The sequence below is a fragment of the Larus michahellis genome, chromosome 6, assembly GCF_964199755.1.
Source record: "Larus michahellis chromosome 6, bLarMic1.1, whole genome shotgun sequence".
Classification (NCBI taxonomy): domain Eukaryota; kingdom Metazoa; phylum Chordata; class Aves; order Charadriiformes; family Laridae; genus Larus; species Larus michahellis.
In genome coordinates, this window is record NC_133901.1 from 24,329,536 (window position 1) to 24,352,274 (window position 22,739).

At 37.4% G+C, this 22,739-nt stretch overlaps 1 protein-coding gene across 3 annotated transcripts in view; it reads left to right on the plus strand.

The window, feature by feature from the left end:
• The window catches only part of RASA2 (RAS p21 protein activator 2), a 50,674-nt gene that overhangs the window by 13,043 nt on the left and 14,892 nt on the right, over positions 1–22,739 (plus strand). For 2 of the 3 annotated variants that reach the window (XM_074592709.1, XM_074592708.1), the window contains exons 4-11: positions 680–774; positions 4,659–4,735; positions 13,279–13,362; positions 15,172–15,244; positions 16,376–16,452; positions 17,827–17,925; positions 19,989–20,145; positions 21,355–21,503. In XM_074592709.1, the coding sequence (XP_074448810.1) occupies positions 680–774; positions 4,659–4,735; positions 13,279–13,362; positions 15,172–15,244; positions 16,376–16,452; positions 17,827–17,925; positions 19,989–20,145; positions 21,355–21,503 (811 nt within the window). Of the gene's footprint in view, positions 1–679; positions 775–4,658; positions 4,736–13,278; positions 13,363–15,171; positions 15,245–16,359; positions 16,453–17,323; positions 17,337–17,826; positions 17,926–19,988; positions 20,146–21,354; positions 21,504–22,739 lie in introns of those variants that run through there. The other variant, XM_074592710.1, reaches the window with a different exon arrangement.

The window sequence follows — 22,739 nt, forward strand, 5'->3', positions numbered from 1 at the left end:
CGTGGTTTTTTTTTTTTTTCCTTTGTCAGTGCAACCTGTAACTTAGTGACATACAAAGCATTTTGCATCAACTCATGTATTTCAGGTGAAAAGTTACAGGGGGTGGAATTATTATTGTGGGGTTTTTTTCCCCACTGCATAATGGCTCTATTGCAGCTGCTGTTTGGATACAGTTGCTATAAAGCTCAGTCTGCTGTGGAGGAAGCCTTCATGTTATTTGAATTGAGGAAGGAAATAATTTGCACCAGGATGCCATATAATTTGGTATAATAACAGCTTGCCAAATAGCAATCGGAAGAGTAAAAGGCATCTACCTTCAGTAGATGCAGACAAGCAGTCTTCAGCACTGTTACTGTTCACTCAAATCTTTATTATGTTATTTCCAGCCACAAGTGTGTTCTTTATTTGACCTAATCTTGTTATTAGTGATATCCAAGATAACACGTCGTAGTTAACTTAATTTGGCTTTATATAAACTATTTTTCTGCTTTATTTATGCTTCAGGTTCCTTGTTTCCATAAGCTTTTCATATAGCATAGTAAGCTTATAAAAAAAAAAAAAACCAAAAACTAAAAGAAAGAGAGTTTAAGCAAAAATGAAACTTCAAATCTGCTTAAATATTTCTCCTAATCAGACGAAAGTGATATTTATGCTTCTCTCTCCTTGCCCCCTCCCCCAGGAAAGGTATCAATCAAAAAAGAAGATTTATGCAACTACACAGGAAAAGAGAACTGGTTTATGCTTCAACCCGTTGATTCTAATTCAGAGGTTCAGGTAACTATTAAATTGCACATTTACTTTTTTTAAGCATAGATAAGTGCATGTAATAGTAGAAGTCTTGTGACACAGTCGTGTCTTTCAGCTTGATTAAAGAGTAGTGCATATTTGACATTTCTAAATTGGCTGTATTGTTCCTCATGATACATAAAAGTAGCAGAAGACTTGAAGCAACTGTTTCGGAAATGTCTTAACAGTATTTTGATGTCTAAAATTGTTGCAAGAGGAGCTATTTACTTGAGACAGGTGAATGATTTAGGAAACTAGTGATCCATTTTTTTAGTCCGTTTTGGTGTTATCTGAAATGATGACTGATTATGTGACACAAAATGGTTAAAGTATCCAAAACTAAAGGTACTTGTGCTCTTCTTATTTATCTAATTTTGAAATACTTTCTGCATTCAGTATCAAATAACTTGCACTTCGGAGCTGCATTTTGGCCTGTGGTTCAAGTTCTTCTGACAGGTTTATTCTAGTAATAAGTAAAAATGAGATGGCTCTAGATGATGCAGCAATCTCTTTTTAGTCTGAGGAAGAAAACAGCAGTATTCTTGAGAATCTCTTAGCCTTTTTGCTGTGATAAACAACTTGTTAGATTTTGATTGTTTTTTCAGATATGCCTAAGGGCAAAAGTCTTAAACTTGGCAGTGTTTGTATTTTTCTAGTAACCTGGAAGTCCCTCTGGGTAGGGAGAATCCCTGTATGCTTTTACAAGAGGTGAAAGAGTACAGAGTTCTCAAAAAAAAAAAAAAAAAAAAAAAAAAAAAAGAGAGAGAGAGACATTATTTTCCAGCATTAATCATCTCTGAGGTGTAAGTTTAGTGTGCAACTGTTGGCTATATAGGAGGGCATGTGATTGCTTTACGTGAAGACAGATTTTCAAAACATCTGAATACCCCTTTCTCTTATCTGTTGAAAACCAGTCCTCGTTCAGTTAAGGTAGAATATAATAGAATAGTTCGGTTGGAAGACACCTACAGATCATCTAGTCCAACAGCAATCTTCTTCCAATTTTTCCATCTAATCACTCTGAATATTTTAGAAAGTCCTTTCCAGATATAAACTGAAATGCAATTTCTGCTTTGACTTAAATATTGTTATGCTTACTATGGTTTTTTTAAGTCATAAAAATGTATTGAATGAAAGATTACTTTTTGTCAGAATACTACATGAGCAAATATGAAAATTCAAGTATAATATTCCATTAATAGAAGTTACCAATTTCTTACATATTGGAAATAAAGAGTTTTTAATTTTTTCATGGCTTTGTAGCTCACAGTGGAATGTAAGCTCTTATTGATACTTTTTTATGGCTGGGACATGTGTAAAGCACTCTCCTGCATGAGACTTCCGTTAAAGGATGACCTTTTTTGCTAAGGTGTATGCTCCTCGTGGGAATCTTTCCTTGAGTTAGGTGATTTGGGTAGGTTTCTCCTCTGTCCTGCTTTCCTTTTTCCATGAAATTTGTAACGGCACAGCCCAGTTCGCATCTGCCAGATTTGGCTGAAATCTCACTGGTTTAGATGTGCCATACTGTACTGAAATGTATTCCTCAAAGATTCCCAAGATTATTGGTGAGACATGGCTGAAAATAGCAGGCTTTCACATAGTGTGTGTGCAGAAAAAGTACACAAATGTTTATAAAGTTAGATAACAGTTTTTTGGAGAAAAAAAGATTGTTTTCAGATGTGCTGCTCATGAAATAGACTGTGAAAATGCAGTAGCAATTCTAAAATCAAAAAATGCCTAACTGGTTTTGTAGTTCTGAAGTTTAGGTTGGTGATTTGGACACTCTGGGTTTGGCTCCTTTGTTACTACGTCAGTCTTCACTGGTCAGCAGCTCCATCTTCCTCTAGTCAGTATCTGAAAACTGATCATTAATTCATTTGTAAAGTCAAAATGGTACCTACCTGCTTTTGATCATCCCTGAGATCTACAGCTGAAAAGTGCGTTCACATAAAGTGCACTGCTTATTTTTTGTATAGGAATGGCCTATTTCGTGTTTTGAACTAAAACCAATTGCACAACCACGTTTAAAACCAGGTTGCGTGTTACATCAAAAGTTCTGATACAGATCTGCAGATCAGCCACTGTAGGAAACCATCGCGCTGCTCTCATCAAACAAAGCAATAAAAATGTACCCAAAACTCTCCATACGTGTCAGGGAAACACTGAGCACCATGTTACTGTAACCATCGTGGTGCTGAGTTTTGAACAAACTACATCTACAGATAGTTCTCAGGAGCAGTAAACTTCGTATTTTACCCCTATCAATCAGTGCGGAACGCATGAGTTGTGTTTATTTAAAAAAAAAAAAGGCAAAAGGAAGACGTTTCGGCCATTCACAAGGTCTGCCTACTAAAACTAGTTAAGTCAGCTATTGCAGTATGTACTACTACCATTGTCTTTTCATTTGTCATTAAAAAACTTTGCCTTGTAAGGCTGTTGGCATGCTTCTCGGTATCCTGTTTTTTATCCTGTAAATCTATTTTTATAATTAAGTTTCTCTGCTTGACAAATACTTCCTTAATGTACCTGTGTTCCAATCCACGTAGTAACAGTTTGCAAAACACTTGGCAGGAGTCCCAAAATAGTTACGTTTTAAAACTTCCTTATAAAAGAGACTTCACTTCTCCCATGTGACGTACAGAGAGAGAAGCACAGCCTTTGCCCCAGGGGATTTACGATAAAAACATTTCAGTTTTATGTCAAAACATAAGTGCTATACGTGTGCAAGGTCAGCTAAGAGTTTTACTTCCATTTTAATGTTGTACCGCAAAACCGTAGTTCAAATTATAGCTTGCTGCTTTTGCCACGCTTTAAAATTACCTCCCAGGTCCTTTCCCGAAGAACCATAATCGTGGGCAGGCCAGGGTCATCTGATGTTCCCTTTAGCAAACAGATAAATTCCAAGAATGCTGATGAGAGCGTGGCTTAGAAGAAAGGCTGTGTCAGTGCGTGGTTGCCTTAGATGTGAAAGCCAGCGCACGCAGCCAGGCACTGAGAGTAGCAGCAGTATTGTTCAGGCTGTCGGTGTTTGGAGCAAGGTTATAGTACCAATTTTTGGTTGTCCCAGGAAAGTTGCCTATCATGGTTTGGAGGTTTTAGAGCCTGTTATTGGGAGGGCAGAGTAGGCTGGGCCTTGCCGAGTTCTGAAGTTAATCCATGCTGTGCCATCATTTATGGATTTTTTTCGTAGTGCATCCTACTAGATCAGAAAAAGAAAAGGAGGAAGCCAGGTTTAGCAATTATCGCCACCTTTTCATCTCCTTTGGTCGTGTTTCCTGTTCCATGAGTACATCAACAGATTTCATGAGATAGTTGAAAGCTGCACGGGGATGCATAATAAATTTCCAAATGATCTTCGGTCTGGTGGGATGGACAGGATTTCACAGCTGGATATTAAATGTTGTTGGTTATGGCTACTGCTTACTGTTTTACTTTTCTAAGTATACCTAACTGCCTTCAGAGTCCGAGCTCATTTTAGAACTCTCTCCTGAAATGCTCATAAACTCACTGTCTGTTTGTTCAAAGGTTCATCTTGTGCTTAGGAGAAAAAAGCTGAGAGAGACTTTCACTTTTGGTATTTCCTCATGCTGGAGGAAATATTTTTGTGTGTGTGTTAAATCTGTGGAGGCTTCACCAATTCATGTGCTGTCTGCAGCTGAGGATAATGCTTCTCTATCATTATCTCTCGAAGTTCAGATGCATTCATCATACTCTACTTGCAGGATACGTGCTGTAGAATAGATATTTGCTTGAAGTGGGTATATTGGAATTACCTTAAATAGCTTCTAACTGTAAACTATATTATTGTTCTGATTACTACTTTTATTTTAAAAGCTTTTAAAACTATTTGTGTTTCTCTCTTGCCTTTTCAGGGAAAAGTTCACCTTGAATTAAAACTGAATGAACTGATAACAGATAATGGATCTGTGTGCCAGCAGCTAGTAGTACAGTAAGAAAATACATTAATTCTTGAATATTTAGTTGCTTGTTAGAACACTATGTGATCTGTCTCTCTTAATACTGAATGTCTGCACATCCTGGTACCAATGACATTTTTCTTTCTGTATGACTTTCCTTGCAGCCTGCCTTGCTGAGGGAACGGGTATATGCTTAGGGAACTCCTGCAGAAGTTCTTTGCCAGCGGCTCCCAAAGCTTTATTAGGGCTCAGCATGGCTGTCTGCTATTAGTTCAGTGTCTTGTAATTCCAATTGAATTGGGTCTGGTGGGAACGCTGGGACTGCCACTGCAGCTGACGGCTAGAACTTGCAGTGCTGCTGTTAGGAACAGTGTGAAACTTCCAGTAGTAATATTTTGGTTTGGTATGTGAAAATCTGCTTTTATTTTTGCTTCAGAATCACTTTCTTATGCTTAACCATGATAAAGAATGTTTATAACAAAACAAAGTACAGGAGTAGCCATTTTGGAGCATTATAATGTTGCCACATGTCAGTAAAATTTTTTAGCAACAACTTAAGGAGGTTTCACTACCAAACTTAATTTTGACTCCAAAGTGTAAAAATATTAAAGCATGTCAAAGAGCTTCATAGAAACAGTAATTTTTTGGTATATGGTGGTTTTTTTTAAAAAAAGACACATTTCACCAATATTAAAGAAAAAGCACAGAATGAGACATATTGGAAGATGCTAACCAGTCTGCACTCTTGTATTGTTACTCTTAGAGCTGTGTTTGATAATGATCCTATGTGATGGCTTTGGGATTCTCAATATACAGGTTACAGAGATAAGTCACAGAAGACCAAAATTCTGTGTGTACCGGACATTCTCTTTACTCATTATTAAACAACATATTTAAGGCCAGAAATTGGTAAGAAGCTAATGCAAATACAGCTATGCAAAAATGTTTTGACAATCTCATAAAAAGTATGTCTCATAAGGGCATACTAAAAGATACTCGTCTCTAGGAACTAATCCCATCCTTTAGTTTGGAAGAAGCGCGACAGCCTTCTGTGTTGCTTGCCTCTAGGAGGCTGTTGGCTTTCGTTGAAAAGACCAGTGGAAATGAAAGGCTGGCAGAGAGTCAGTGAGATTGGCAGCGTTCTCTTGTGACTCTTTACGTTCTCAGCATGACTCAGATTCAGGAGAACAAGCCAGTCTTATCACAGTTCTTTATTTTTAGTGCTTCAGAAAGAAATAAAGGCTTTTCTGCACTTGTCTCTGAACAGGTTGTGGGATAGGTAATGTGAAGAAAAGGGTACAGACAAGGGGGTTAGAGACTATGGGAAAATCAAGATTAAAAACTCAAAGGCAGTAAGGTTCCTTAATTTTGCTTTCCAGCATTATTCATTAACTTATATTTTATTCAGAGTGCGAGGTTTTTTTCTTTTTTTTTCTTTTATTTTTTTTACTCTGAGAATTTAGTATGAAAGAATGGCTTGTATTGTGAAACTGTGAGGGGAGGAAATGGTCTGTGGTCTTCCGTTTGTGACTTCATGTTCAGATCAGCTCCAGGGAGCAGGGGGAGACCATTACACTGTCAATTTTGCTAATATAATTTTCATTATGAAGTTTAAATTACATTCTGTCATAGTCAACTGTCTAAATGAAGATGAGTAGTTTAGTTGGAGCAAGACCTAGCAAAATAATCTCTTTGCTGTTCCGTTACTTACTTGGTATGAAAAGGGAAGCTAGTTCTGTGATAGAACTAAGCCAGTGAAACTGGTAATGCTTTAGTGGCTATTTGTAGGCTGATAATTCAGGTAAGATATGGAAACTTGCTGTACATCGATGTATATTTATAACTTAAAGATAATTCTGAATGTGTTTCTGGTTGTATAGTGGCGGCAGCTTGGTTCATTGGGAGTCCTGCTGCTCCTATTTTTGTGTCCCACTTGCAGCACAAGCAGAATTAGAACAGCTTTACCCCCATGGACTATTCACTGCCAAAAGCTGCCTGGAGCACTTTAGTCCGAGTTAAATTATTTTTTCTATTTTTAAAACATGTTTGGATTTTTCGTATGATGGAGAAAAGTTGGTTTAGAAAGTTACTGTTGCAGATTGCAGTTTTGAGTAGGAAGTGGGTTACTCACGGTGCCCTCTCTTAGGATCTCTTTATGACGGAGATAAATGATCAAAAGGAAGACAGGGTTCTTTCGTGGTTGCTATATTCACCCACTCACTGACATGTGGCAGAGGATTGTGCGTTAAACGCTGCAGTATTACATCAGTACTTTTGTCTTCATCTGAGATTATGAAATGCACTAGAGTTCCTTAAACTAAAAATGTTTATCACACAAGCTGATAGCCTTGAAATAAATGGCTGTATAAGTACTACATTGTACGTAAATATATTTTTGGATGTGTGTGTTGAGAGTATGAGAAAAATATCCATATCTCACTGGATATAATATTATAGAAATGGGTGTGAGAGCATTTTTGAGACCCTTTTGATTTTAAGGCATGAGGAAGTTACAGAAAATACATGAGATTTTTTAAAAGTCTGCTTATTTTGTAAACTTCTGAAGATAATTAGTCAGTGATGCACTTATTGCTATGGTTTGTTAGTCACCAGGCCCTGGGAGGTCATTGTATTAGTAACTCCTTAAAAAAGCTGAAAGATAGGAAGTAGCAGAGATGTGACTGAGTAAAAAAAAAAAAAAAAGACAGAGTGGGCATATATGTGTATTTCTGTCCCTCCTGCTTCTTGATCTGTCCAAAACTGAAAAAGTGTTGGCCAAAGGAAAAAAAAAAAAATCATGGAATAAATAATTGTTAAAATACAGGCTATAATACTTGCCTTCAGTGTTTTACTTCACATTCAAATTAATGGTCTCTCAGTGTAATGAAATGGGGAAGCTTTTAAACCTTCACCAGTTACATTTTTTGTAGGATAAGAGATTTCTAGATACTTGTGCTGGCTTCTCTGCAGAGGTAAGTTTCTGATGGATTTCCACCATGTCTTCCCTGAGAGTCCAGAAGTTCTACAAAGGTGAAAAGTAGTAGCTATAACTTTCACAACACAAGATTAAAGACAGCGTTAGGCGCGCAGACAATAGTAAGCAATTCGAGGGCTGTGATTCTGAGCATTGTTTGGAGCCCCCCGTCACCTTCTTGTTTGTGGATGAACCAAAGCGATAGGATTAGACCTGACTAGGAGATGGATTTGTATTATTTTGGTTCTGTAGACATAGTTGTAGAAGCTTTTTTTGCTGGTCTTGTATATGAGTTTTATGATGAGGATTGATTTAAAACCCGAAGGTAATTCCAGTAGGAAGCTGGTTTTTTTACAGTTAAGGATTTCGACAACAGTGAGCTGCTGCTGATGCTAGCCTCTTACAGCTGATGTGGGAGGGAGGAAGGCTGGCTTCGTGTCTCATGCTAGTATGCATAGTAAAACCAACTTTTCCAAACAGTAAGTTGTTGGTAAAAGAACATGTGATTTTTAGAAAGGTAAGTGTTGTTGCATATAACAAAACCAGGAATGCGATTCTTCATGTTTCTTTCTTTTCATACTCTGTGCCACCTCTTTTTGTACTCTATCCCACCACCCGCCCCCTTCTAGTTTTATTTTTAATTTGTATCCTTGTTAGGGCTCTATTCCCCAGCTTTATGTTAGGGAAGTAAGCTTGGGGAAGAATAAATACTAATATATCGCAAACTAACTTTGTATCAGTGAAGCTGTGGATGACAGTCAAAAAAAACCAAAACCCCTCACTTGAAAACTGGAAGTTCACTTCTTTTGCTCAAGTTGACAAAAAGTGGTCACATACAAGATATACCACAACTGACTGATCTGGTCTTACTTGATGCTCGGGGGTGGGGGAATGGTGGCCAATTTTCTTAAAGTGGGACTTTCTGAAGCCAGCTAGGGCTTTCAGGTTGTATAAGCATTCTAAATACATGATACTGAAACACATTTTTCCCTAGAGAAAGTAAAATTAGGACTTGTAATTGCTTATCTTGTATCAATGAAGCACTTATACCATTTTTGAAATGCAAGCATAAAGTTAATCTTACTTTGGTGAAAGGCTATCTTTAGAGACTGATTACTGTGGGCTAAGCCCTGATTTTACCCATAGTTTTTGTATTAATTGGAAAAGTGCTGTTAAGCTTTATGCAGATACACCCACAGACCGTTTCTGAATTGAAATTTTGCTTTGTTTCCGATACTAGTTGTTTCCTTTTCTAATGTGTGAATGAGGAGGGGAAAAAGATAATGCAATAGATTAACTGCTGACTCAGTGTGGGCTCTTTTTTTCAAAACCACATTGGCGTGTGTAGTAGCACATTTCAAAAATACGTGCTTGCAGCTCTCCTTTCTGGGAGTCTGTAAAAACAAGTTTGTGTGACCGTTGTTTGTGTATTTGCTGCTGCTGAAAGTGGTGATACTTGAACAGTCTCTTGCCAGATTAGGCTACTGGATGGTAGTACTTGCCTTCTCCTTGTTCAGCATGACGTCAACTCTGAAAGAAGCAGTTCTATGTATTCATAATGTGAATACTTGAAAGCCCAGAAATTGTTTACTGCAGCTAGATTTTGCCTTTTTTTGCACTTTCCTAAATAAATTATACACTGTACTATCTTAAACTGACCTGTCAGTTTGTCACTGTCCTGCTTATACTTGATCTGCTTACATGAAGAAGGAAACATAAACATTTTTATGAAGTGTACAAATCCTAATGGCTGCAGTTACTTAGTTTCTGTGCTTGGAGGATTTCAGTTGATTTGGATGTTGGAGGTAGAGTCCCTCAGTCATTGAGGGGTTTTATTGCAGGCTGTGTCATTTTAAGGACTTGTTTCCATTTTATAAGCTGAATATATGCCTGTTGCATCTGAAAGCCTCGTATTTCCTGTATGAAACTCCTCTTGCAGAACCGACCGCTGAGATGTGAAGCAAGAATTAATGCAAACTGAAAGATCTCTTATGCTGTACCGTAACTGATCAGTAGTTTGAGAAAAGAACAAAAGTCCTTCTGTTAGCTATCGCTTAGACTTTACTTAAAGATGTAGTAGTTGTAAATATAAAGTAAAAGGCTTTTAAGTTCCTGTCTACTTCTTTAAACTCTATGTATTTATGCCTTAGAATAAAATTACTTGTGCCAGCCTAGGTAGATGAAACCATTTGTTAAAGCTGAAATGTTTACCATATGGTGGAAATATATTTATTATGGTTGTCAGAATAGGAATGTATATATTTAGGTTATTTTCTTTTTTGATTGGTCAGAGTGTTTGGGGTGGTGTTTTTTATTGTTTTCTTTGTGGGTTTTTTTGTTTGGTTGTAGAAGATTGCAGTTCTAGCACTTTGCCTGCTCCTTTGGGGCAGGGCAGTATTCCTGTGAGATTTGCTAGCTGGTAGACACGTTGAGGTGGCACTCTTCCATTTCTGTTAAGTCTGCTGTAATTGAGCCACTTCAAACATCTTCAGAAATTTTTAAGCATGTTTACTGGAGGCTGTTTGTGTAGTAGCTTAAAACTCTGCCATAATTCCGTCTCGTGTATTCAGTCCCTAGGGAGTAACAATCCAGTTTGGTAGCGCTGAGTTGATTTAATGGCTTCCTACCCTTAATGGCTACTTGCCTTGCACTGCCTTCAGAGCTTGCGAGATCTTCTGCGTGACTAGGTTAATTCAGGTTGCCAAATCACCGAAGGCAACAGATGCAAGGCAGGAGCGTAAGAGGAGGAGGAAGATCCACCATTTCAGTGCAGTTCAGCCAAGTGAGCCGTGCTGTCAGGTAATGGCTCTAAAGCAGGCTCCAGGCGGTGACGGGGGAGCTACGGGATGGTTATGACTGGCCAGCTTAGAGTGAGAGGTGGAAGGGGAGGAAGTGAGATAAATTTGGAACAAAATTCTTGAGCCTGATGGGCCTGAAAAGGAAAAGATTTGGGAATATTAAGAGTTGATGGTCAGGGGGAGTGGGGTATTGGTGTTTTTTTTAAGATGTCAGAACAGGGTAGGCTGTCTCAGCGAAGTAGACCTTACTTGCTGGCAACAGAGCTGGGACTTGGGCAGGAGATGAAAAGGGAATGCTAGAACTGCCTACACAGGGAGACTGGCTGGAGCATGAAATCAGCTTGAAGTGACAGATCTGTATGATGAATCTGGAGATTCTAGTTCTGCTGCAAGGCTGGGTAGTTGTCAGTAAAACGTTTTTCAACTTGCAGGAAATCACAAACAAGCCTTGCTTTGGTTTGTGTATGTTGCAGACAAGCTGTAAGACAACATGGGAGGCCAGAACAAGCTGTTTCTGTAACCAAAAGTAGGGCACTGTGACCAGTTTTTGTTGATATGATAATACGCATTTTCCCACATGATGTCAAGTATGCAGATCATTCATGCAGTGGTCAGGGAAGGAGTGATAAACATCATATATAGGGAAATAAACTGCTTTCTGTAGGACTTATATATATGTTTGCTAGAGAAATCCAGGAGCTTAGTGACCATGACACAGGCTGTAGGAAGAGAAATTGTGTTGTTCTTGTTAAAATAGTTGGAATTCTATCCAGATAATTTTGACTTGATCCATCTGCTATGAATTTCCGATGAGATTCAAGTGGCGGCTAACATATAGGTACACTCAGCGCTGACACCTGCAACCAAAAATCTCTGGGAGCCGCAGAGGCAATGTGTTTAGTGCTACAAAATACCTGATAGTCTGAAAGAATCAAGTCTGAGCTGCCTCAAATCAGATACCCCAAATGACTGAAAAGTCTAGACAGTTTGATTTTGTTGCCGCTCTCCTACGTCACGTGTGTGCTGGGGGAGGAATCCATTAACGCTTATGAAACAACTGGATGTTTCAAGAACCCGTTTAAATGGTGGGTTTGAAATCACTGTAGGGTTCATTGTGATTCAAAAATTATTGAAATACTGAAGGCCACATGCTTGAAAACTGGAAGAAAAATAACAAATGATTGTGCAGTGGTTCAGCACTAAATGTTCCCTGAACTGGCTAAGACAAAAGGACTTTTGGGGGGGAAAATACCATCTGGTTTACAATCCTGCAGACTCCAAAGAGGGTGGAGTTTTGAGGCAGCGCAGGAGTGTTAGTGTCTGTTTTTTCCCCACTAGTGTGTGTTTTAGTGAGTTTGCAACTCCTGCTATCCTTCTAACACCGCTTTTCTACAGTACAGGAAGCATTTACTTAACAGCAGTGTGTAGCTGCTGTTGCTGCTATGTAACTTTAACTTGATCTGCACAACTTAATATTCCATATGATAGTATTAGAATGTTTACCTGATTGTTTATGTGAACTTAGAGCAGAAAAGTGTATTTTCCTCCTTAAGTTACATAGGTCTTGGATTTTATTCAAATTGGCTAATTATGGCAACAGAAACTTACTAGCATTAATTTAGTTAAATTCCTGCAATATGTTATTTAAAAATAGATGATCTTAAAAAGAGAGAGCAGGAATGTAACGTTCAAATCCCATTTGTGTCTTACTTGTTTATAAAACTTTGTAATCTGAATTACAAAAATATTGCCGAATTTAATAAATACTACAGTGTGCATGGCTATATTAGAGCATCATTTTGCTAGAAAGTCCAGTTTCTGCTGTAAATGTACAAACTCTTTTGCTTTACTTTTGTTGTTCCAGCTGTTTCTAGTTAATACTCCTATGTGGGCAGCATCTGAAGGTTAGTCAGCTTGCTGACCCAGCGCTGTTTCTAGTAGTGTTGCTGCTATGGTGATTCAAAAAGATTGCAACTCTTAGAAAAGGTCCAGAAGATGTGTCTCTGTGCCCATGAGCATTACTTTCTAACCATCTTGTCCCTTTTGCATCAGGAGTGGTGAATAGTGTGCCTATGTACCTGTTAAACATCAGCTTACAACTTAATGCACGAATTATGGAAGACAACAGTATTTTTAAAGGGACGTTTAACCCTGATCATACACTATTGTGAAAAGAGTTTGAAAATAAACTTAATGTACTGTTTCAAAGGTAAACTGGTTTTCTTTTTGTGGCTGAATAGCATGGATGGAACCTAAACATGCTAGGACTGTATACTAATATTTGGATGCTTAATTTTAAATAATGTTTCAGGATGTGACTTTGCATTTCTCAACTTACTCAACTCAGAATGCAATTTAGCTGAAACAAAATATTTGAATCCCTTTTAATGCCTTCCAAATGTAGTTGCTGCCATGTGGATGAGGCCATATAGCTTTTTGTGGGCATTGAGAAATCAAGTTTAAAAGCTAATGAGGTCTGCAGTTTTCCCTAACAGCGGTTCATTTTGCTTAGGATTTTGCCATGCATGTGTGATACTAGAATGTCTTTTATTGAAGCAATTCCAAGAATTTTGTTCTTACAGAGCCTCCTAAGTGCGACTTGAGTATTATCTTGTATTACCATCCAGAGATCTGTAGTTACGATCTACTTCATGTACATACATTATGTTGGATCAACGTATATATCAGTGTGTAATGCAGCAGGACTTAAACCAATATTTAAAAAAAAAAAGGATTGTTTGTGTTCCATTTTTTAAGCCAAAGACATTGCATCACTGATGTATTGATTGCCTTTTCCTTGTAGCATAAAGGAGTGCCATGGGTTGCCTCTTATAAATGGACAGAATTGTGACCCTTATGCAACTGTCTCTCTTGTGGGGCCTTCCAGGTAACGTTTCAGTATAAAATTAATGAATCTAAAATACTGTGATCTTAAACTGGAAAAGAAAGTCATAGGTTTTAAGCAAAATCTTTAAAATATAGAAAAATCTTAAAATGCTTTCTGTTGTATGTCGCATCTTCCATTGTTACTGTACTCTCGCCTTCCCCACCATACTCTCAAATGTGAAGGTGTTTAGTGCAGGCCATTCAGACAGACCAAACAATCAAGAGCCACTTGTCACTCACTTCGTTCGTTTTTCTCAAGTTTTGCACTGGACTCTTAATATCTGCACTGTATTTCCTATTAATTTTTATGCAGTTCCTGTGTGGAATGGTGTAGTCAATTGCTCATTCGCTTTCCTCTGTTCCTTGTTTTTCTTAATGCGTGAGCTTCTTTGCAGCAAATGTTTAGCAGTTGGGAGGAAGCAAGAGAGTAGAGGTTCTGGTAAGACCTTTCTAATGCCAGCACCTTCATAATGCTACTCAAAGTCACCACAGTTTAAATGCCTCCTTTTTTTAGATTGGTAATCCTGAATAACTGTTGGGGTTTTTCATTTAAGAAATACCCTATTTCCCCCACGTTCACTATCTGCAAATCCCTGCCCAGTAACATCTGAAGTAAGCTAGTTTTCACTTGTTTCTTTTTTGCAACGTCAAACCTAAGTCCATCTGCTTTCTCCAGTACTGAAGCATTGTCACTGTGAGCACAGTACCAGAATGTCTTCTAGCAAATTTGCGTGTTTTAAAGACTTTGGAAGAATTGTCACTGAGTAAACTCTGAGTGAATGGGGCATTTTTTCCTCCTTGGTTTCCTTCTTAGATTTGGGTTTTTTGGGGGGGGGTTGGTTGGTTGGGCTTTTTTGAAGAGGAGTAGGGAGATTAAACCATTATACCTAGGAAGCATGATGTTGATTGCCAAAGAAGGTAAATTGACATATATTTCCTGTTTGAGCCCTCTGATACAGATGGAACTGGGTGAATGTTGGTCCCACACAATATTTACCCTGTTGGTATGGGAATATATGTGCAAATCTGGAAAATCTTAACCAGGAACTTCTGCCAATCTCATGCACGTGTGACTCATGTGTCATGACTGGAATATTTATATGGCCAGCGCCTGAAAACAGTTGATGTCTAGGACAATTTTTCTTCTCCCTTGTCTGTTTTTTCCAACACATTTTCTATTTGTTTCTTTTAGAAAGCATCTTTATACTATCATAGGCCTTTACTAAGACTGTGTTCTTTTATAAAACGTGTAAAATGAAAAAAAAAAAAAAAATTACTATATAAAACACAAGGGAGTGGTGAGCAATTGTGATGTTTGAGCCTATGCTATTTAGCATCTAGTGTTAGCAGCGATTCCTTCCAAAGGAGATCTAAGCCTCTGTAGAGAAGTAGTGGGTATTTCCCCAATAGAAGAGGGTGGCAAAAACAGAAATTGGCAGTTGACCAAGGTGAGGAAAACTGTACTTGTAACCTGCAAGCACCGGTAAAGAAATTGTTTGCAGACTTAAGTTTGAAATGCTTTAGAAATTCTTGATATGTTTTATTTCATGTGTGTAAGTTACACTCGTTTGTGAAATGAATAGAAACTTTGGGCTGGACAGATGCATGATCTATAGATACAGCACTTAAAATTTTAACTTTTCAAACTATGTTGTGAAGATGAACTGATTTTATTTTAAGATTTTCTTTATGATCTCTAAAACAGCAAAAATGTTTTGACTTAAATGCATGCGTCCTTCTTGACAATAGAATGTCTTTAAAATTGTGTGTTTAAGTTGTCTATGGTAAAAATTTTACCACATTGGAACAGGAATGACCAAAAGAAGACCAAAGTAAAGAAGAAAACAAGCAATCCGCAGTTTAACGAAACGTTTTATTTTGAGGTAACTTTTTGTGTGGTATTCTGCCGGTTTATGTGTTTTATGCAACCCTTCAAATATTTCGAAGCAAGCTGCATAGCAGTGCCTAACGCAGAAAGCCCTTTTCAAGCAAATTGAAGAGCTTTTACTAGCCTCTCGAATGTAAGTGAATGACACATTTAAATTTCTGGGGCCTGCTGGACAGTGGTGTTCCCCTTCAATTGCTATGTGAAAAATTACTTCCTCACAAGCACATATGTGAAGGTAACTTGTTATCTTGAATTTACTTTATATAGCATGTCAGGAGTTCTGAGAGAACTTCGTCTATCCTGTGGAATTCTATTGAGCTAAAAAAACCCCCCAACTTATTTCTTTAATAAAACAATGTAGTGATTATACCCAATAAAGGCTAATGTTATTACTTTATTTAAAAAAGCACTTAACTTTTCTGTTATTTAGGATTTGATTTCAATTCTACAATTACATGTGCCTCAAATGTATAATTTGCTGTGTTCGTATAGATCCTGGTCCTACTGTGGGGCTTAAGTGAGAAATTGTTCCATGCTTTTGTATAGAGTATCGACACATGGCGTGTGTTTCAGTTGACCTGCTCTAGATACTGAGTGTAATTTCTTAGGAAGTAAGATACTAGGATAAAAATGTTATCCAAACCACTCTGATAACTTCATGACTTATGATTTATTGGGGTTAAACTGAGAATGCAAGCAGTCAAGAAATGAGGACAATTAAAATAAGAGGTTGTAATTGTGGTATAAGTAGGGCAAGAAGAGTAGACTTCTTATTTGTTCTTTCCTTAAACATCTCAGAATTAACTTTTTAATGCTTTCTTGGGGCTCATACTGAAACTAAAGAAATTCTTGCCAGTTTCATGTCATACTTCTTGGGTTTTTTTCTAATAGTTCTATACTATAATTCCCTTAGATATCAGATAGCCCTCCTCAGGCTCCACCACGAACCCTTCTTGACCCATTTTTCACCTGCTTTCTGTCCAAGGGCAGTTTGTTTGGTGAACTGAACTTTTCTAAAAGGAACAATAACTGTTTACCAATGTTAAAGAGGCAGGTTTTTCTTTGGTTTTTTGCCATCCATAATACAACAGTAAAAAGTGTGTTAATAGGAGGAATTTGCTTCCAGGTAACCAGGTCCAGCAGTTACACCAAAAAGTCCCAGTTTCAGGTGGAAGAAGAAGATATTGAGAAACTAGAAGTCAGGTAAGTTATGTAGATTAGAAAGCGATTTATTTTATCATTAATAAATCATAATATTTTATCATCAAGACAATAAAAAAAGGTTTTCTTTTAGTGTAACTCCAGAGAGTTACTGATCAGACTTGTAGAAAAGATTATTCTAACATACAACATTACTCAAATTTTTAGTGTGCTTCCTACTGAAGATGTGATGTTTTTAAGTAAGTAGTGGTAGAGTGTATCTAGCAGCCTAAACCTGTTTCTGGTGCCCTGTGAGTAAAGAGACGTGAGGACCTCCTATCAATATATATTCTAGGCAGAATATTGATAATAAAACTTGTATGGAAGGATAACAGCATACCTGATGCTGGTCTGTGATTTTAAATGTAGTTGGCTGTTTTAATAAAAACCAAGGGAGAAGCCTCTTTTATGAGATTCTTACAATTTCTTGTTGCTTCTTAGAGGAACATTTGTGCTGCATCTTTTCCTTGCAAATGCAAAGAATACTTACAAATATATTCCCCTTTTCTGCTCCTTTATCCTTAGAGCAGGGCTGCCTGTATTTGTGGTGATAAGTTAGGACAGCTAAGAGCCCCTGTACTCAGTTTCATTTCTTTATTGTACTCATGCGCATACATGCATCAAATCTGCTGAATGGCAGAAAGTCTTGAAGGCTAGCATATGTTTCCTGACAGGCATCAGAAGAATTTAGTGGTTACTTTTAATAGCCATTATAGAACTAACTTGGTATGTGCATTTTTAACATTTAGTCTTATGATTATCCTATAGAATTGTATATTTCATTATAGATGCAAATATATTTAGAAAAACAGTCATGCCCCAACAAATCTAGTATTAATTTTTTTTGTTCTTCTTAACAACTGCTGTCTGTCAGAAATGTCAGAGAGGTAAGAAGTAATAGAAAAAACCCAAGGTGCATGTCTGGAGTCTGTGATTCCTTTTGAGGTTGTAAGCATACGAGCTGCTGTTTGGAAAACAAGCGCATGTGTTGGTGTGGCATTGCAGTGTGCCAAATTTTAGCAATTAGATAGGGATACGTAACTATATTGGTTAAAAAGTTCACTTGAATTACCTGAGAAGAACTGTGCACAGTTTTGGGGGTGGAGACTGCTCAGAATACATATATGTTGCCAATATCACTTTTATTTACTGATGCAAGGACTGCGAGTCTAACTCTCACTGTTTGTTTCTTTCTCTGTTTTTTATGGCTTAATAAGCCACTCGTTTGATTCGTCTTGATTTAATTAGAATGGAGTGATATTTCTAACATTTCCTGCCTGTATGCATGTGGATTAGTGCTGTAAGGCAGTTACTGTTACCTTGAAGATTTTTATTTCTCTGTGGGAGAAAAAAATTAAGCAGTGTTCTTATTTTCAGGGTTGACCTATGGAATAACGGAAATCTGGTACAAGACATCTTTCTAGGAGAAATTAAAGTTCCCGTGAAGGTGTTAAGAAATGATTCCTTTCAAGCATGGTGAGAAATGGTGGCTCGGAAGTGAATTTGTTTCTGTCTTGCAGATCTTCCTTTGCAAAGGATGTATTTTCTTTTAACTATCCATCAAAATATGTCTTCCTGTTCTAGTCTAGGTAAACCATCTTTCTAGAGAGTTTCCCTGCCCAATGAATTACCTTTGCCAGAGGGTACATATAGCCCTTCTCCTCCCCAGTCTGCCCTCTCCCACAGAATAGTTCATGTGTTTGAGGGGAGGGTGTGGAGGGTGAAGAAAGGGAAGACTGAGTGTAACTATCTTTTGGTCAGCTTGTTGGGTTTTAGTGATCTCTTTATGCTTTTCAGCCTATCCAGCAAACCTGGAACTTCTCAGAATTGCATCACTTGTAATTTAAAAATAATCATTAAGTATCATGCTTTTTTTTTTTTTTTAAATTCCTTGGGGAGGTGCAGAAAGTATCTTCTGGAACCAATCCAATGTCATTTCAGGGGAGCGGGCATAGAAGTTTAAAAGCTGGAAGTGTAAGATATGAAGGGAATTCAAGAAAGACTGATCTCTGCTTATAACATAGCAGCAACCTCCCTTCTGAAGTTCTTGCAAGGAGCCAAATACTTAGTGGCAGGAAGTGATGAGTACAACAGATTTGAATGCCTCAAAGTGTGTGGAATATTCTGCTTTTAGGGCACCTTTCAGTGCAGAAAAGAGAGTGCAGGAAGCCCTTGTATGTCCATGTAGAGAACACATAGGAAGGAAGCGGGTAAATTGGAACTAAATGGAGCACAGCAACCATTATGGCTCTGCTCTACCTACCCACCTCAGGCTCCAAGTGTCTTGGACGTATCCAAGTGGAACTCTGATTCTCAGTCTTAGTGTTTGAATGTGATCCTGAACGTAATAAATGCTTGTGTCAGTATTTTCTATTTTTTTACATGGTATATTGCAGACACAGGCGTGTTCTGCCAGTGGTCTAAACTGATCAAAAGCTGTATGACCGTATTAACATAATGACATGCCTCTTAACAGCCTGCTGACAGAAAGGTTATATTAGCGTAGACTCAGTAGCAGTGTATTGTTTGTATCGCATTTTGAATTGACCTGACTCATGTCCAGTTCACTTGAAGCATCAATACAGAGATTAGTGTCTGCTAATATACTTTGTAGGCATACCTTGTGTTAATCATCCTCATATCCAACTATGATCTGCTTATCAGAACCAGTTCTGTGATTAAAAATATCTAATTTTTTTATACTATTACTAATTTACATAAAATGTTTTGAATAAAGCTGAAGTACAGCAGATAAGAGTATCACTGGTACAAAATATTGGGAAAATAAGCTTAAGAGTCATGCCTTCAAGCAAAGGTTGTCCTTGTAAATCAGTTAGCATGCCTTCACGTGCAGTGCATCTGACTATTAAAAAAATGTCCGATCTCCTGATTGTAGAAGTACAAATATGAATGACATGATTTCAGTTTGTTGGGCTGAATGTTGAAACTGTGCTGTGATGCTACTTAAAAGCTGTTAAAATTTTTGTAGGGCTGCACCTCCTGTTGGAATACAGTTGAACTACAGCAAAAGCCAATGAAGAATTACTTAATACGTTTTGTATTGAGAGTAGTAAAAGCACATGTTTTTTTTCCTTTAATCTTACTTGTTTCTCAGGAATGCAGCCTGTTAATATTATGTATTTTTACTGGTTTCAGACTAAGACCATTTAAATTCTTGACAGTAGCTGTTCCATCTGCAATGCTCAGCACTCTAAATATAACCTAGATGTAAAATGAGAAGGTCCAACATAATTTCTAACTATTCCTGCTATCCCAGTTGAGCTATAAGAGGTATATCCTATTTCACTGTTCAGAAAGATACGAGAAAATATATGTTTCATTATGTGCTATAGTTGCATCAAATGCTGCTCCTTTTTTTTTTCTTTTATGTCTCAGCTATTTTGTGAATTTTATTGCCAGTTTTCAGATCCAGTTTACGTATACTGAAATAATTAAATGTGATACTTTGCTTTATTGTAGAGTTAGTCAAATTAATGAAATGTGAATCTGATGTTTTAGAATTACCCCGTTGCTTTCAGGTACTTACTTCAACCAAGAGAAAATGGAAACAAGTCTTCTAAAACTGATGATTTGGGATCACTTAGATTAAATATCTGTTATACTGAAGACTGTGTACTTCCATCCGAATACTACGCTTCTCTAAGAAATTTGCTGCTAAAATCACCAGATGTTCAGGTATTTTTGTTGAAAACTTCTTTTAAAATGAAAATTTAAAATGAAAATTTAAAATTAATTATGCAATCCTGTATGAGACAATGTGAATTATGCCCATCTAGAGGATTTTCTTGTTCCTTTGCGTTAATTACTTCTGTTATAACCAGATGAGCAGCTTGTAGAGCATTTACTTCTGCTCCAAACTACCAAGATTTTCTTCTTATTTTAGAAGAACTAGCAGAGATTGTGAAATGACCTGTGCTGTGTGATGGGAAGAGATAAATTACTTTATTCTTGTTGCTTGCTCTTTTCGGCATTGTGTTTTCCCACTGGCTGCTATTGGCCCGCTGGATTTCATGTTTTCCAGGGACATTGACCCGTTATTGGCACTGAAGGGGTAGATAATCACCTTTACCAAAAACAATCTGCTTCAGAATTGATTTCTAACTCCACTTCTGAATTGCTTCTGTCTTCCCTAGTGTGTTAATAAGTATGACTGGATTTCTCACGTGGACGTGGTGACAAAGAGGGAAGTGTGGCAGATGGTTAGCATAACATTGAGACAGGAATCAAATTACAGTAACTAGGCTTTATACTCCTAGGTCTCTTACGGCTTTTCTTCACTTCAGTGGTGGTGAAGTGGGGCATAGGAGAAAAAGGTAAAGAGGAGGCAGGTTGTGACTAAAAGTTTTGCTAGCCCATATTCCAGTACTCCTTCACTGGAATTGAGGAAGAGGTGAGTATGTAGCTAGCGGCAGTCAGCAGCTGTCTTTTTTACTTAAATGCAATAACTTGATTGGTTTTTGTATTGGAACTCCCACCTGTAGAATGGTGACAGACACTTCAGAAGTGTGAGAACTGTATTTTAATGTGCTCTGATGATAGTTTTAAAAGTCCTATAAAGATATATGACATTATAGTAAAGCAATTGCTTACTCACTCTTACTTGTATTTGTGACAAAGCCATATTCTAACCCTTTAGGGAGAATGAGAAGGGTGAGTAAATGCTGAATTTCATTCTTAAATGTCAAGTATAGAGTAGATAATACCAATTTTCAATTAAGTATTTCTGTAGAATGGGAACTTAATTTCTGTGTGATATAGCACATGTTGAAACTTTCTGTTAAGAAGCTGTGTCTGTAGTCTTGTTAGATTTGATCTGTGCTTTGCCAAACACGTGAAGAACATTAAACTACTTCGCTCATGATTTCACATTCTGCTTTCTCACAGCCGATTTCTGCATCTGCTGGCTACATACTGAGCGAAGTTTGTCGAGACAAGTATGATGCTGTTCTGCCTCTTGTACGGTTATTGCTACACCACCATAAGCTAGTTCCGTTTGTTGCTGCTGTGGCAGAACTAGATCTGAAGGACACGCAGTATGTATTTCATGTTTAGTGCTGTCATGCTTTTTTAAATTATTCTTAGAGTTTCAAAGGGCTTTGTGATACAACATTGATAAGTAAGCATGTTAAATTTATTTCTCTCATTATGTAAAACTGACTAAATAGATTCATCTTTTAATGCTAGTTTGTAAAAACGTCCATTAAAATCACATTCAAGGTGGCAGTCAGAGTTAACGATTGATTTGGTAAAATTTTCTTAGAGCTGGTATACAGCTAAACATAAACTAGAAGCCTAGAGTTGTGTCTAAAAGCACATAGTTTTTATTTCAAAATGTCATAATTGGCCACTCTTCAAATTTTACTGGTGATTAAATTGGTTACATAACACTTCTAAAATTGCTGAGAATCTTATCCTGTTTCCTTTAGTATGTGACTTAAATGAGGGCTATGCTTTTTCTGCAAAGATGCCTTGTGAGTACGTACGTGTCCTCCTGCATGCCTTGAAAGTAGCAAGCACAGGAGTTTTCCCAAGTAGCACTGTGTGTATGGCCTGTGAATTTGCAGCTCTGTGGTTAGGAGAGAAATGAAGTAGACCTGAGTAGTGGCCACTGAGGTGCCGAGTCACATCCTGTGGAGATGTGGAAGGGATTTTGTCACCACAGGATGGTTCATTTCAAAGCTGACTTACTCCAGATTTAAATAAGGTGAGACAGTTTAGCTGTGTAGAAAGAGGTGACTCATGGAAAATAATTTTCTGAACTGCGTTTTTGTACGCACATTTCTTTCCGTTATAATTGAACTGTAACAAAGAAAGATTAAACTAAATCTCTCGGATTAGAAAGATTTACTTTGCATAGCTGGCTCTCAGTTGTCTTCAACAGCTATAATGAATAAAAAGCCTAACCCTAGATTAAATAAGTTTTGGTTAAAGTGTCTATCAGTGCAGTGTAGCAGTATGCTATTTATTGTAGCTCTAAGGGTTTTTTTCCACCAGGACTACTGGAAAAAGAATTGTATATCCACGAGGTACAAGTCGTCTTTATTTTGGAACTTTCTCCAATTGTTCTTTCTCACATTCAGCGCTGGATTATAGATTCACTGTCTAAAATTTCTTAGGCTTTTCCTTATGGTTTTATTTATGTTCCTGGTTTTGGTAATAGCTGTAATAATATTCTTGTTTATTCTCTTTCTGTTCCTGAGTGCCGTTGTGAGCTAGGTATCTCGGTTTGGGAATTCCTGACTGAAGTATACCAAAAAATGTTTTCAAAA